The 16,771-nt window shown below is 43.8% G+C and overlaps 1 protein-coding gene across 1 annotated transcript in view; it reads left to right on the top strand.

Annotated features, from left to right (window-relative positions):
* Window positions 1-14,031, top strand: part of top3b (DNA topoisomerase III beta) — a 29,125-nt gene extending 15,094 nt beyond the window's left edge. The window contains exons 9-18 of the mRNA XM_079567407.1: window positions 576-730; window positions 866-971; window positions 2,409-2,555; window positions 4,712-4,885; window positions 5,351-5,479; window positions 7,198-7,347; window positions 8,884-8,984; window positions 10,971-11,172; window positions 12,827-13,014; window positions 13,672-14,031. Coding sequence (XP_079423533.1) covers window positions 576-730; window positions 866-971; window positions 2,409-2,555; window positions 4,712-4,885; window positions 5,351-5,479; window positions 7,198-7,347; window positions 8,884-8,984; window positions 10,971-11,172; window positions 12,827-13,014; window positions 13,672-13,950 — 1,631 coding nt within the window. The 3' untranslated portion in view covers window positions 13,951-14,031. The remainder of the gene's footprint in view (window positions 1-575; window positions 731-865; window positions 972-2,408; window positions 2,556-4,711; window positions 4,886-5,350; window positions 5,480-7,197; window positions 7,348-8,883; window positions 8,985-10,970; window positions 11,173-12,826; window positions 13,015-13,671) is intronic.
* The last annotated feature ends 2,740 nt before the right edge of the window (window positions 14,032-16,771 follow it).

Raw genomic sequence — 16,771 nt, 5'->3', positions numbered from 1 at the left:
AGACACGATGCTTCGATTCAGTTAACTCCTCCCCCTCTCTGAGCTAATCTGCTCATGCAACATCAGCAGTAAAAGAAAAATATAAATATCACAGCAGTAAGTGAAGTTACTTCTCAATGCAGTTATAGAGTTGATATCTGCAACACAGTTTCATAAATGGCTAACACACACAAGCTAACACGCGTTTTGATTGACTCACCGCTCTGTCCTGGCCGCTTCATCGGGTGTTTGCATTATGGGACTCACGCTGTTTATAAAAGTTCATCCACTTTGATTCTGGCGAAGGTTCACCAAACATCCATCAAGAGACAGTCACAGAAAAACACTATTTTGGCTGATAGTCGCTGAATCCCGGAAAGAAATTCCAACTTCTGGCGAGTGGCCTCATCGTTAGGAAGGTTGAATAATGTCCTGCACCGCTCGCAGCCAAACGCGCTTTTCTCCGTGACATTATCGTTAGGTAAGAAAAAAGAACAGGCGTGTCCAGAGTAGGTTAGAAAGAGCTCCTTCTTCACAACTTTCAGAGCAAGCATGACATCTGTTCAGACGCTCAAGTTTTTGTTTTTCTGTTGCAGGGATGGGTCCTCAACACACAATGCAGATAGCCGAGCGCCTCTACACTCAGGGTTACATCAGCTACCCTCGCACTGAGACCACGCAGTACCCCGAAAACTTTGACCTGAAGGGGGCGCTCAAGGAGCAGGCTAACAACCCTATGTGGGCTGACGAGGTGAGTCCAAGGGCACCCTCACTGTGGCGCTGTTCGGGTAAATTTACTGATGTCCGAGGTCGTGAAAAGAAGCAAAAATGTTCCAAATGTCAGGACTGGAAAGTTTGTCAGTATTTACCTGTGGTTCATGTTCAGGTGAAGGAGCTGCTGTCGTCCGGTCTGAACCGCCCGAGGAAAGGCAACGACGCCGGAGACCACCCTCCCATCACCCCCATGAGGTCCGCCACGGAGGCCGAGCTTGGTGAGTCACATACATGAAGACTACCACAGCTACTATTGTAGATGTCAGCCATGAGACTGCACAGCGCCCGGACTGAGGCTGATGATGAACAGGAAAAACAAATGTTTTGTGTGTTTCCAATGACATCACGCATAGTTCTTGCCACCATTTTGAATATCGAAGTAGAATTATGCAGTACTACAAAATGTAACAATATCTCTTCTCAGGATGAAAATGAAAGACAAGCGATTGACAGTGGCATTCTGTGTACTCGGAATCATTGCTCATGAAGATAAGTAAGTAAGTAAAAACACGGCCCCAGAGACGCACGTTTATGTGACATGAGCAGCAAATGTGGCACAGACGTAGCAGCTCTGTCTGTCGAGCTACAGCAGGATTTACTGAAGATCTGCTTCACTCCTCAGACTAAATTAATCCATCAAAGAGGAAACAGAATACCTTTCTCTGAGATTTTTGCAGTGTGTCATGTCAACAGAGTCAGTGTTTAAGCTGCTTAAAATGTTATCATGCCACCGGTTAGCATCTGTCAACAATTGACAGTTGATTCAGTCAATATACAGTGGGGAAAAAAAGTATTTGGTCAGTTTCACATAGACATTCTATTGGATTTTGTCCAAATACTTTTTTCCCCCACTGTAGCTACAACACGATAAATACAAGTGTGGCTATGAACTATGAACACTGAGCAAATACTACAGTGACAGCTTAGCTCAGCTAAATGCTAACCAGTAGCATGCTAATGTTTTGAGCAGCTTTAACACTGACTCACTGGTTTCTTCACATAAACGTGTGTCTCTGGGGCTGTGTTTTTACTGTTATCTTCTTGAGCAATGATTCCGAGTGCATAAAAATGCCACTGTCAATCAGTTGTCTTTCATTTTCATCCTGAGTAGAGAGGTGGTTAGATGTTGTAGTACTGCATAATTCTACTTCGGTATTCAAAATGACAAACAAACCAAAAAATGTGAGATTGACAAAAAAAAAAAAACATTTTTAAATGCATATGTGTTTATTAACATGCACTGTCCTGACCAAATAAACCAACAAATAAAAATGAATACAAAATAAATTAATTCAATAAATGAATGAATTTATTAAATTTGGAATTGATTAAAATTTCAAATTTCCAAAACAGAAATTTCCCAAAACAGAAAAATAACTTACAAATTAATGATTAATGTAATTTTTTTTTTGTTACCATAGAACATGTGGAAAAGTACAAAAAATTATAAAAATACAAAAAGCACAGCAAAATATTAACAAAATGACAAAACAATTAATTGAGAATTAAATTACAAAAATATAAAGATAAAAGTAAAGACTACCAGAAAACTACTAAAACATTCAAAATGTAATGTAAACCAAATAAAAACCCCAAAATGACAAAAGAAGGTGAGAAAAATGAGCAAAGTTTTGAAGGAGGTGTCCTTGTTCTAGGCAGCGACGGCTGGCGTCTGTTCGACTACATTACGCGTCATTTCATCTCCACCGTGAGCCAGGACTGCAAGTTCCTCCAGACCACCATCGAGTTCAACATCGGAGGAGAAGACTTCAGCTGCAGCGGCAAGACGCTCATCTCCCCAGGTACGAGCCTCTCCTCCCCTGGTACGAGCTTCTTTTCCCCAGGTACGAGCTTCTTCTCCCCAGGTACGAGCTTCTTCTCCCCAGGTACGAGCTTCTTCTCCCCAGGTACGAGCTTCTTCATCCCAGGTACGAGCTTCTTCTCCCCTGGTACGAGCTTCTTCATCCCAGGTACGAGCTTCTTCTCCCCAGGTACGAGCTTTTTCTCCCGAGGTACGAGCTTCTTCATCCCAGGTACGAGCTTCTTCTCCCCAGGTACGAGCCTCTTCTCCCCTGGTACGAGCTTCTTCATCCCAGGTACGAGCTTCTTCTCCCCAGGTACGAGCTTTTTCTCCCGAGGTACGAGCTTCTTCATCCCAGGTACGAGCTACTTCTCCCCAGGTACGAGCTTCTTCTCCCCTGGTACGAGCTTCTTCATCCCAGGTACGAGCCTCTTCTCCCCTGGTACGAGCTTCTTCATCCCAGGTACGAGCCTCTTCTCCCCTGGTACGAGCTTCTTCATCCCAGGTACGAGCTTCTTCTCCCCAGGTACGAGCTTCTTCATCCCAGGTACGAGCTTCTTCTCCCCTGGTACGAGCTTCTTCATCCCAGGTACGAGCCTCTTCTCCCCTGGTACGAGCTTCTTCATCCCAGGTACGAGCCTCTTCTCCCCTGGTACGAGCTACTTCATCCCAGGTACGAGCTTCTTCTCCCCAGGTACGAGCTTCTTCATCCCAGGTACGAGCTACTTCTCCCCAGGTACGAGCTTCTTCATCCCAGGTACGAGCTTCTTCTCCCCAGGTACGAGCTTCTTCTCCCCAGGTACGAGCTTCTTCATCCCAGGTACGAGCTTCTTCATCCCAGGTACGAGCTTCTTCATCCCAGGTACGAGCTTCTTCATCCCAGGTACGAGCTTCTTCTCCCCAGGTACGAGCTTCTTCATCCCAGGTACGAGCTTCTTCATCCCAGGTACGAGCTTCTTCATCCCAGGTACGAGCTTCTTCTCCCCAGGTACGAGCTTCTTCTCCCCTGGTACGAGCTTCTTCATCCCAGGTACGAGCTTCTTCATCCCAGGTACGAGCTTCTTCATCCCAGGTACGAGCTTCTTCATCCCAGGTACGAGCTACTTCTCCCCAGGTACGAGCTTCTTCTCCCCTGGTACGAGCTTCTTCATCCCAGGTACGAGCTTCTTCATCCCAGGTACGAGCTTCTTCATCCCAGGTACGAGCTTCTTCTCCCCTGGTACGAGCTTCTTCTCCCCAGGTACGAGCTTCTTCATCCCAGGTACGAGCTTCTTCATCCCAGGTACGAGCTTCTTCATCCCAGGTACGAGCTTCTTCTCCCCAGGTACGAGCTTCTTCATCCCAGGTACGAGCTACTTCTCCCCAGGTACGAGCTTCTTCTCCCCAGGTACGAGCTTCTTCTCCCCTGGTACGAGCTACTTCTCCCCAGGTACGAGCTTCTTCTCCCCAGGTACGAGCTTCTTCTCCCCTGGTACGAGCTACTTCATCCCAGGTATGAGCTTCTTCTCCCCAGGTACGAGCTTCTTCTCCCCAGGTACGAGCTTCTTCTCCCCTGGTACGAGCTTCTTCATCCCAGGTACGAGCTTCTTCTCCCCAGGTACGAGCTTCTTCATCCCAGGTACGAGCTTCTTCTCCCCAGGTACGAGCTTCTTCATCCCAGGTACGAGCTACTTCTCCCCAGGTACGAGCTTCTTCTCCCCTGGTACGAGCTTCTTCTCCCCAGGTACGAGCTTCTTCATCCCAGGTACGAGCTTCTTCTCCCCAGGTACGAGCTTCTTCATCCCAGGTACGAGCTTCTTCTCCCCAGGTACGAGCCTCTTCTCCCCTGGTACGAGCTTCTTCTCCCTTGGTATGAGCTTCTTCATCCCAGGTAGAAGCTCATCTACCTGGGATGCAGAGCTTCCAGGTAAGTGAGGTACAAGCTTCTTCTCCCAAGGTACGGGCTTTGTCTTTCCAGGTGTGCGAGCTTCTTATCCCAAGTTTTGAGCTTCTTCTCCCAAGGTACAAGTTTCTTCTCCCAAAGGTCATTCAGGGTCTTCTGTTATTACAGGGTTCTCTCCAGTAATGTCAGGGTTCTCTCCATGGTTTGACAAGTAAAAAATTTGAATTGAATTTGAACTTTGAATTATTACAGTGTTCTCTCTTGTTGTCTTGTAGGCTACACGTCGGTGATGCCGTGGCAGGGCATCCCCCTCGAGGAGGCGCTCCCGGTGTGTGAGCGCGGAGACGTGTTCACTGTGGACGAGGTCAAACTGGTGGAGCGACAGACCAACCCCCCAGAGTACCTCACTGAGGCCGAGCTCATCACCCTCATGGAGAGACACGGCATTGGTACAAATTACACCACAACATTCTGTTTGTGGAAGGCTGTCTGGAACATTGCTACACTACAATTGTTACCATATTTGGCTTGACAATTTCAGCACAATACGACAGACACGACTAAAATGTAATTGAATTTTGTCAAAACGAGTCCTAAGCCCTATTCACACACGACTAAAATGATCTGGGGACCTCAGGTAAAAAGTACAAATGTTGGTGTTTTGGATTGTCAAAATCCCCCTGATCTTTGCCTTTGGGATGATTTGGCAAACTCCAAGGTCCTCAGGTGATTCCGGTGCAGTGTGAATTCTAAAAATTGGACCTTAAAATATCCAGATTTGAATTCATTCCTTAACTCTTCCGAAATTATAAATATGTAATTTTTTTAATTTGTGCCATTGAAACTATTCTATTAACTTCTGCTGCCTAGAAACGCGGTTCATCCTTTTTCTTAAATGAATCTTTGTTCTGTAGGCACAGACGCCAGTATCCCAGTGCACATCAACAACATCTGCCAGAGGAACTACGTGACTGTGGAGAACGGGCGCAAACTCAAACCCACCAACCTGGGCATCGTCCTGGTGCACGGATACTACAAGATCGGTAATACTACTACTCCTACAGCTACTCTGCCTAGCTTGTTGTCCCCAGGGGTGCAGCACCAAATTCTAGACCCTGGTTACAAACTATCTGGAATACGATGGCGAGTCTGCAAATGCGTGTGGAAATGGCGTGAGCGACCCGTGGCTTTGTCACTGTTTTGGTCTGACGGCTTTTAAGAAACTTTAGAGGCTGAAATGAGGAGAGAGGGAGTGAAGAGCAGCTCTCAGTCTGACTGTCTGACTCTGCACCGTCCACTTCTCAGGCAGAGGCAGCGTCGCCTCATGTTTAACTGCCATTTATGACAAAGAAGTGGCATCTCAGGCTGCTATAGGCTTTTGTTAATAAGAGCACATTAGAGCGAGGCAACATTAATAATTCTCTTTCCTAGCTCTGTGTCATTGCATTGCAGAGTTCAGTCTCCTCCTCAAAGTCACTGTTGAGTTGAAGCGCACGGTGCTAAAGTGGATGTTTGTTGGAGGCTCTTGGCGCTAATTCTGATGTTTATAATTCTGATGTTTGTAAAATTTACAATGTACAAAACACTATAGGCTCTAACTTTAAAAACAGAGTAGGTTTCCATGAAAAATACAACATTTCATGTCATTTTTGCAATAGTTGTGAACTATTGCAGTAATCGATTAGTTGTCGATTAATCGATTAGTTGTCGATTAATCGATTAGTTGCCGATTAATCGATTAGTTGCCGATTAATCGATTAGTTGCTGATTAATCGATTAGTTGTCGATTAATCGATTAGTTGTTTCAGCCCTAGTCAGGGCCCTGAGATTCATTCATCATTATTTGTGCAAAATTCTGTTTAGAAACCATTCAGACTGGTTGTGTTAAATTGTTGATCATGTCGAAATTTAGAAAATGCTATACAGAATGCAGTAGCACTTTAGAGATCCCCCACCCTGCTTTGGTCCCAGGGTACTCAGTACCCTTTCAGATTCTATTCTTTTTGGCTCCTTACTTTAGCCCAGGCTGGTAAGAAAACCTACTACCTGCCTAAATTGTACTGTGTTGACTAAAACTAATAAATATATCTTCCAACATAAATAAAACATCCTGCTTGACATCAAAATAATAATGATCAGTTTTTGCAAATCAGAAAGAGCAATGTCATACTGCCTCCTGTCCGCCTAACTCCTGCTCCTTTCTCACGTGAGGCACAAACTTGATGGGGAAAGGTTAAATACCTTCTTTTCAGATCAAACATTTTAAATAGCCTTTTTCGGATTGAAGACTTTAACAGGGTGTTTCTCAGCCGTCCATGGGCCGATTGTGGCCAAATAAAAACTCACAGAAATGTTAAAATGTAAAAAAATCTGTTTCAACCTTTCCATGGGAACTCACTCTGCTTTGTCAAACACACTCCACGGACCACAGCTGTTTGCTGCGTAACGTCACTCCCCCTCGGACTAAATACTTTATTACAAAGTAAATCTTCTAAATCTGAATGTATTATTTCAAAATCAACTTAAACTGGTATTGAATGATTTTTGATAAGTTAGCCCCATTTGGACTTGTCATATTCATCAGCAGTGTTCCCACGGCGCTCCTGGAAACCCCTGATCTACAGCAAAGGTTTCACTTTATATCCCTACCTTTAGTTCTTTCCTGTTCGCCTGCAGCGTCTCGCCTTAATGTCTCCAGCTGTGTTCCTTCTGTTAGACCATGTTCTCCACAGTCAGGTGATGTTCTCCTGATGTTCCTCAGATGCAGAGCTGGTCCTGCCCACCATCCGCAGCGCTTTGGAGAAGCAGCTGAACCTCATCGCTCTGGGGAAGGCCAACTTCTCTCAGGTGCTTCAACACACGCTGGACATCTTCAAGAGGAAGTTCCACTACTTTGTCGACTCCATCAACGGTGAGTCTTCACTTCACGGTCTCATCATGCGGTTGTGCCAATAAGTTTACAAACCCTGGTGGACACTTTTTTTTTCAATCATGGTCAGTGTGATGTTTGTGAAATCATTTATTGTTTTAAAAAAAAAGTGTGAACTCATTTCAAATCACCATAACAAAATAAAATACTTTTTATTTATTTATTTATTTACAAAGCATGACAATTTACATCGTACAATTTATATCATACACTTTGTTGATATTAAGGTCCACTTTGTGAAAGGGAATCCCCAGAAGCCCAATGCTTATGGACAGGGACCCACAATTAAAATATACAGCCAGTATAAATACACCAGAGTGCAGAAGCAAAGAAAAGAAGAATTACCAAATAAAAAAACCCTGTTGAAAAGTTTACACACCTCAGTTCTTAATACTGATATTGCCCCCTTTCGCATCAATGACAGCTTGGATTCTTTTGTGGTCGTTGTGGAGAAGGTCCTATATAATCTCTTGGTAAAGCGGCCCATTCTTCTTTGCAAAAAGCCTCCAGTTTCTGTGAATTCCTGGGCTGTTTTGTATGAACTGCAGGTTTGAGCTCTCCCCACAGTGGTTCAATGATACTGAGGTCAGGAGACTGAGATGGAACTAACAGGACCTTCACTTTATTCTGCTGAAGCCACATCAGAGAAACAACTCCATATTTCACAGTCGGTATGGGGCACTTTTCATGTTTTCATAATGGTGCACCATCCTGCAATCTTCGATTATTTTATACATTATTATTACATTATACATTACAGTCTTGCTCAATAGTTTACATACCCTGACTGAAGTTTAGATTTTTTGTAGGGGTCATATTTAGAGATTTGTTTTGTGCCAGGTTGTGTAAACCTTTGAGCACAATTGTACATAATATGTTTATCATTTTAACACCATCAGCATGCATGAAATGAGAGATTCATTAACTCATTGACTGCCAATGACGTCTATAGACGTCAATTAAGTTTTTCAATGGGAACAGCTGCAGCAAAGCCTTGAGCATGTCTGGTGTTAAAATCTTAGTTGTGCTGCCACCTAGTGACTCAATAAAAGAACTACAAGTTATTTTATTGAGTCACTAGGTGGCAGCATTGGTCTTTCGTTTTCTCAGCTTTTTGGTCAGAAAACAGCATTTTCTACAGACGATTACTAAGGAATGGAAAGAGGCACAAACAGACTTTTTTTTTAGATGAAAGAAGAGTCGAATCTTTCTTTTGGTGGGTTTCGTGTTGATATAGACCTAGACCTAAATTTTCTGTGGGTCTTGAAAAATCTGTCAAAATCCTGAAAAACCTCTGGCAGTGGGGAGCTCTCTGATTTTAAAATGACTTGCTGTCAATGACAGATAAAAATAGCTCTTGACAGATTTTTTATGACCTCGTCCGTCAAAATAATCGAGAGGTTATGTTCAGCAAAACCTCTGATCCCTAGTTCCACAGAAGTCTTCATCAACCTCTGTGTCCCCGATGGAGCTGTGTCTCTCTCACAGACGACTGTACTGTCTTTGTTGTGTCCTCAGGGATGGACGAGCTGATGGAGGTGTCCTTTTCCCCCATCGCTGCATCGGGGAAACCTCTGTCACGCTGCGGAAAGTGCCATCGCTTCATGAAGTACATTCAGGTCAGTGTGAGCTGTTCCCAGGCCACAGAGACATAGGCCATCCCGGGACGCCTCCTCCTAATGGGACATGCTTGGAACAGTGCAGCTGACGGTCCTGATTAGTGGTTGTTAATGCAAATGTAATGACTGCGATATTAATTTTCTGCCCTGTGGATAACGTCACGGGCTGGTGAAGCGTCGTTAGGTCAGTTCCTGTGAGTTACCGTGAGGTCGCAGCCTTTTGTCCGTCCGAGCGCTCCGTCCGGCCTTGGCTTTTAGACCGGTGCATTATTCATGTCTGTGCTCTCACTAATGAACGAACAAGGACGAGTCTGACTCCGCTGACGCTCTGACTCCGCCGCCACGCTCGACAAAGTAATCGATCCCAGTAATCGGTACTGAAACTGGAGCTGTAGAAATATTCATCTGCATAGGTCTTCTCTGAGTGAGACGATTCATGAACAGCTTCTCTGCTCTTGGCGTTCACGTCGAAGGGGATAAAAGCTCGACTAAAATACTTTGCCATAATGCCAGTCAAAGTCATGTTTCTAAAATGAGATGAAAACTGGGACTAAAATCTGTAGATATAGATATCTGTGGATAAAAGCATATGAACTTCAGTGACACAGTTTGAAAGAGCCTCAATTCACGACCAAAGGAACAGGGCTGGGTACAAAAGTGAAGGCATCGAAAGCAGGTCCAGAAATATCTTTACTCTTTGGATCCAAGTTTTGATGCTGTCGGCCCAGGGACAGCATGAAAGGAAGTGACATGGTTGAAATAAATAATAAAAAAATGGCCCATTTTTACCATATTTGTTTATTTTCCCCCATTTTTTGAAAAATGTTTTTGTCCAATGTTTCCCCAATTTTTTTTCTTAGATTTGCCCCAATTTAGATATTTTTCCCCCCTCATTTCCCCCCATTTTTTATTACTAAAAATGTGCCCCAATTTTCCCCCAAATTTCTCCCGATTTTCCCAATTTTCCCCCCAGTTTATTCCCCATTTTGCACACATTTCTTGACATTGGAGATGAACCCAATATTGTACATTTGCAGATCTTCTACACATTATTGTTATAGATACAGACGGCATCTCTAGAATCGCCCATATATGGTCATGTTTGAAAACAGTTAAGGGGGAAAACAATTTAGAAAAAATCTAAACTTTCTCTAATTATTCAAAAACTACTTTAACAAATGCTGAATTATGAATATAGTTTCTACTAAATAAAGATACAAAGACACGGAGAGGAGCAAAGTGGTTCAACAGCCCATAAATACATAAAAAAAACGGAGAATGCTAACATGATGCTAGTGCTAACGCTAGCTAGCGCTTGCTACAGCTGACGTTTTTTCACTTCTACAGAACAATCTGCTGAGAGAAAATATCCAAATGGAACCGATTTACACTTGACTTTATTTGTATCTGATAAATAAGTTCATATTCCACCAGAAATGGCTAAAAAGAGTGAAAAATTGTGTTTCCTAAAACATTCTATTTTTCCCCTTGGCGAGGCCACGCCCCCTTCTATGACGAGATGCCGTCTGTATCTATGTTTTCTGGTTCTAGATGACTAATATATTTTAGTATAGTTATCGGAAAGCATATCAGGTATCGGTACGAAAACCAAAAATCATTAAAGACCTGGTATCGGAAAAAACGTAACGCTACCCAGCCCTACACATGACGCAAGGGATCCCCCGAACACACTATGTTATCCAAATATGGTCATTTCCTTTGTGGGAGACAGCAGCGGCTACAGACGGGAGGAATATACACAGGGCATGTGCAGACAAAGGGACTAAACTTTAGGGCCGTTTTCATTCCACTCTTTACCAACATCTGCACATCTGTTGTATTTGATGTGAAAACATAAAATGACAGAAAACTCGCAGTACATGTTACTCATTGTTATGTCAGTAATCTACAGCAGAAGTTTCAAATTTCATTGACGTTCTGAAAGTGGTCTCTCTGCTCCGCGGCGCCCCCTGCTGTTCTCCCCAGGCCAAGCCCAGCCGCATGCACTGCTCTCACTGCGACGAGACGTACAGCCTCCCGCAGAACGGCGCCATCAAGCTGTACAAGGAGCTGCGCTGCCCGCTGGACGACTTCGAGCTGGTGCTGTGGACCTCGGGCTCCAAGGGGAAGAGCTACCCGCTGTGCCCGTACTGCTACGGCAACCCGCCCTTCAGGGACATGAAGAAAGGTGGGTACAGCGCCCCCTGCAGTGAGGGCTGAACCATTGCATTTGCAGTTTTATAGCAATATTACACAACGCAATTTCCAAATCATCACGTGATTCGGGCCCTTGCAGCTGATGGCCGCGGCCCGTAGGAGTGAATGTAGCGGCGAGAGACGGCAACAGGCGCTCTGGCGATTGTGGATGTACCATGAAAATATCAGTGTTTATAATGCAGCCACCGCAGAGGACTATTGCTTTTTTCTCCATTAGCATAGTGTTAGCCGCAGCGCTAGGCAAGGAAGACAGAACTTATCTCATAACCACCAAAACATAATTAAGTTGCAAATTATTTAGGCTATTTATTTAGCGCTAATCTGACAATAGCTTTTAACTCTTTTGAAACTGAAGTCTCTGGGACTAGGTGATGCCATTTGGAAATGGATTTTTAGTTTTTTAACCTGTAGGCCACAAAGGGCTAAGGTTAATGACTGTCTCTGATGAACTCTCTGTGAGTACTGGTTTGCCACAGGGTTGTATTTTGAGTCCATTGTTGTATATTCTGTACTCCCACGATTGTGTTGCATCTAATCCAAACACCTTAAAGGAACAGGCCGCCGTTTTTACATACTGAGATATGTTCTTACCTTAGCTTTGACGAGTTCTTTAGGACCTGTCTGATCTTCCCCCGTGCCTTCAGTCACGTAAACACAGCGCAGACGGCGTTAGCATTTAGCCTCTCCCTCTCTCCTCTATAGCTCCAAAACAGGTCAAGATAGAAGCTACCAAGCTCTTCCACGTTTTCCCTATTTAAATATGGTTACGTGAAGTGTTCCACTACAAAGTATAATTACACAAAGTTAAACAATGTGGATTTTCTAAGCGGATAAAAGGGGGAACTATATTGTAAGGCGTAATAATACCAGGAGTAGTTTGAAATCCGCGCAGTAATCCTCACTTTTCTGCGCAGTAATCTTCACTTTACTGTGCGGATGCCAAACCACTCCTGGTATTATTACGCCTTACAATATAGTTCCCCCTTTTATCCGCTTAGAAAATCCACATAGTTTAATTTTGTGTAATTATACTTTGTAGTGGAACACTTCACGTAACCATATTTAAATAGGGAAAACGTGGAAGAGCTTGGTAGCTTCTATCTTGACCTGTTTTGGAGCTATAGTGGAGAGAGGGAGAGGCTAAATGCTAACGCCGTCTGCGCTGTGTTTACGTGACTGAAGGCACGGGTGAAGATCAGACAGGTCCTAAAGAACTCGTCTCAGCTCAGGTAAGAACAAATCTCAGTATGTAAAAACGGTGGCCTATTTCTTTAAGGGGAGACACGGCAGGTGAATGTTGAGATTTTTAGCTAGCTTTCTTCCATAACATCTTCATTTTCATGCCTGAGTATAAAAAAGACAAAACTTACCCCGTACGACTCTTATTTTATGAAGTTTTGTCGCTTACGAAGTGGAGATATCCCAGAAGTCCATAACCACTACGTCGCTTTGCAAAGCCGGCTTTCCCTCACACATTCATTCACAAAAACTGTCAAAAAAGTGCTCGGTTCAGTTGGGTGTTAGCTGTGTGGTCTTTCATCGAGCTCTGATCTAAAGTCACTAAAGTCCCTCCATGTTTCCCGAGCGGGGCTTTGAGCAGTGACCGTGTGCCCGTTCTGTTGCAGGGTTCGGCTGTAACGAGTGTACCCACCCCTCGTGTGCCCATGCCCTCTCCTCCCTGGGCATCGGGCAGTGCGTGGAGTGCGAGTCCGGCGTCCTGGTTCTCGACCCCATCTCGGGCCCTAAGTGGAAAATGGCCTGTAACAAGTGCAACGTGGTGGTGCACTTCTTCGAGCAGGCGCACAAAGTCCAGGTGCCACTTACACCTTTACATTTGTTTATGTCCAGATTTAGATTTTAGGACCGAGGATTATTCACGCACTTTGTTTCTGTGTCATTAAAAGGTCATCAATAACATCGAGATTGCGATATTTTCCAGCCTCAATATATCGGACTTCAAATTTTGATGTCGTGACAGGCCTACTGAGACACTTTCCAGAGTCCGCTAGCCCGCTCAATGCATTTTTCCCATAGCCGTTAGCATCAGCCACCAAACATTGTAACTAATGATGCATCCAGATGTTTTCACCTGTCAACACATCGGCCCCATTAAGTCAGTGGCCACTAAACATCATTGTATAAAACTTTAATGATAGAGAAACCACAGGAATGATGTAAATCCCATTAAAAGGACAAACCATGCCTCCCCATACGTTAGAATTGCCCCTGGCTTCCCTATTCATTTTTATGGGGATGTAACGTTTAACTTATATCGGGTCCAGGCTAACAAAGTGTGCATTTATAGGAAGGGGCTCAGATAGCTAAAGGCTTTTCTCTCAAACAAGTACATTTTGAAAGTAGATGTATTCGCTGAATGTACTGCTTCAAGCCTCACAGATGTAGTAATATTTTCCATCTAGTTATGGCTGTAAGATAATGAGTAAATAATGAATGTTGTCTTCCTCCCCAGGTGTCGTCGGACAGCTGCGACACGTGCGACGCCGCCCTGGTGGACGTGGACTTTAATAAGTCTCGCTCCCCCCTCCCGCTGGGGCAGACGCAGCACTCCGGGTGTGTGTTCTGTGACCCGGTGTTCCAGGACCTGGTGGAGCTGAAGCACGCCACCATGAGGCACCCCATGCACCGCGGCGGGGCGCGGCGAGGGGGGCGGGGCCGGGGCCGAGGGCGCCGCGGCAACCCCAAGAAACCCAAGGACAAGATGGCGGCGCTGGCGGCGTACTTTGTTTGATATTACTTTATGTGGATTATTATGGATCAATGATGAAGCGTCTAATAAATATGTCGTCTCAGTCAAAGTTATTATTGTTTCCATTAAAGGGGGGGGGGTATTATGCAACATGGACTTGTTCAAGCTTTCCATCATGTTATTCTGTCATTCCCTCATTAAAAACATGCCTGAAGTGTTGCCTTGGCACATTCACGTATTTTTGAGTAATCTGTAAAAACTCTGATGGCGGCCATTTTAGGGATAGGTTTACCTGAGTCCTCCTAGGAACGCCCCCACCTCCTGGAGACGCCCCCGAGCTTTCCTCACCAGCCGAGTAACCAACCACTGCTCCTCAGCAGAACCCCCTCCCCACTGATGCCACAGACAGCGTGTGGAGGGGGCGTGTCGGAAAGAGTCTGAGGTTCTTAAAGAGACAGAGGCCTATTTCAAGACATTCACTACAGCCATTTTGAGAGAGACATTTTATACAAGGCAGTTATTCTAATTTACTGCATTTACAGACCAACAGAAGGTTTGGTCATCATTGTAGTGTGATATAGACTGGTGCTGTGTGATTGGAAAAAGCAGAATACCCCCTCTTTAAGAACAGATTCTTATTTACAATGAAGGGACAAAACTATTCCAGCAAACACAGTGTAAAGTTATACAGGAAACAGCATCATTCATCAGTTAAGCATTTCCATGAGTGAGTGGCACCGTGGCCCCGCCCCATTCATGCTAATGATCTTGTGTTTTGTGATAATAACATGGTGCACCTTGCTCCTCCTCCAGAGTGTGATCCTATAAAGGGGAAAAAGGCGGGATAGCCCAGGTACAGGCCAATTGTGCTAACACCTTAGCAGAGCACATTTTCTCCAGTTTCAGCCTTACCCAAATCTAAAAGCTTCTTGACATGAGAGTTTGCAGCCTATGGGCCAGAGTGACGGCTCATTTAAAAGCTAAGACCTTTCCTTGGTTTTATTGCATTTTCGTCACGTTTTCCGTTGTTTTCGTCACGTTTTGTTTGCGTAGGTTTCCTCTGGTTTCCCTTACCACTCAAAACATGAACAATAGGTCAGATTGATATGAGAGTGCGAATGTGGGACGATGGGTGGAAAATGTTGTTGCATGAGTGAGTCATAAACATGCACTGTTCTGACCAAATAAACAATAAATCAGTAAATAAATAAAGCTTTGGGCTGATTCCAGTCATTAGAAGTGAAAGGACCTGGGCTGTGGCTTTATAATCTGTGACAATGTGCCGATGTGCATTTATATCATTATATCTAACAGCTGAAAGACCCAACAGTCTTTATACTCTGTGTGACCGGAGGACTGGGACTGAAAAACAGCCCTGGACTCTGACCAGCCTGGCCCAAATTAGCGTAATTGTGACACTTCCACAAATACATATTTTAACCTCTTACCGCCCGCCTTAACATTAACGAGTGCATTTTCCCCAGGTCGACTTTTTATTTTTATTATTTTTTTGATTAGTATCATCAGCAAAAAGAACGGGAAAGGTGGTCGTAGAAACAGAAGCAAAATCATTAATATAAAGAATAAATAATAATGGTCCCAAAATGGAACCTTGTGGTGCACCATGCTCCACGGAATTCCTTTTACATTCATGTTTTTTTTTTTTTATACTGGGCTTTACCCAAATCTAAAAGCTTCTCGACTGGAGAGCAAAGGAAAGCTAAGACCTACAAAAGTGATGGTAACTTTTCGTCACGTCATTTTTTTCATATATATATATTTTATTTTATTTTATTTTTTCTATCATTCGTTTGTGTTTTTGTCATGTTTTTGGAGTTTTTTTTCTCCATGTTTTTCTCATGTTTTTGTTGCCTTTTCATCACATTTTTTGTCACTTTTTCATCCTCTTTTTCTCGCTATTTTGATGCTTTTCTTTTTAGCTTTTAGATTTGGGTAAAGCTCGGTTGAGGCGGGACCGGTGGCCCTAGAGCCAGTGGCCCTTCTGTGCTCTTCCAGAATGGACATATGGCCAGTCCGCCCCTGGTGACCGGTAAACACTCAACAAAATCCTACTGGTCAGGAGGGACACCCGGCCGGCACCCTAACAGAATTCACTGCATCGAGCAACTCACGGAGGAGCAAAACGAAATGGAATCTGAAAAGAACATACAATTTGAACAAATGCACCTCTATGTTTGATTTGACGGAAAAAAAAGCAACAATATTTTTACATTTTCACTTGGTTTTGGAAATATTAGCTCTGATCTGAGGAATGAGCCAAAGTGACTGGGATAAAGTGTAACAGAGACGACACATCGCCCTGGAATGAAGAGATTTGATTCAGTTTTATTGTATTTTTGTTTGTTTTTTGTCTAATACATGAATCAACACATAAAAGTGACATCATAAAAGGAGCAGAATCAGCCAAACCATCTGATCTTTCTGTTGTTTATCCATCAACATTTCATCTGTCACCAAAGCGTTTAAGAAAATATCAACAGTAAAAGATGCTAAATAGAACTAAAGCATAAAAATGAGGATTAACATCATGACGGTTTCAAAAATACCTTTGACACTTTGACTTTCTGCTGTGTCTGATCTGTAGGGGAGACCGGGGCTGGTTGTCACAGTGCTTTTCACAGCCACACTAGGGGGCGCTGTGACTTGATAATGATGGATGATGGATGAATGATAGGTTTTTGTCTTCATTCTTAGTTGAAAGTGTTCTTCTGGTGGAGCAAATCCTAAGAACAGTCCTGAAGAAATATCTGCTGTTTTAGAATATTATCACGGTCAAAATGGACCCAAAAACTAACATTCCTCTCTCATGATCAAGATTATATTTCTACAAATTATTTTTATG

This window comes from Gobius niger, assembly GCF_951799975.1.
Source record: "Gobius niger genome assembly, chromosome: 1".
Taxonomy (NCBI): domain Eukaryota; kingdom Metazoa; phylum Chordata; class Actinopteri; order Gobiiformes; family Gobiidae; genus Gobius; species Gobius niger.
This window is presented reverse-complemented; position numbering and strand designations above follow the sequence as displayed.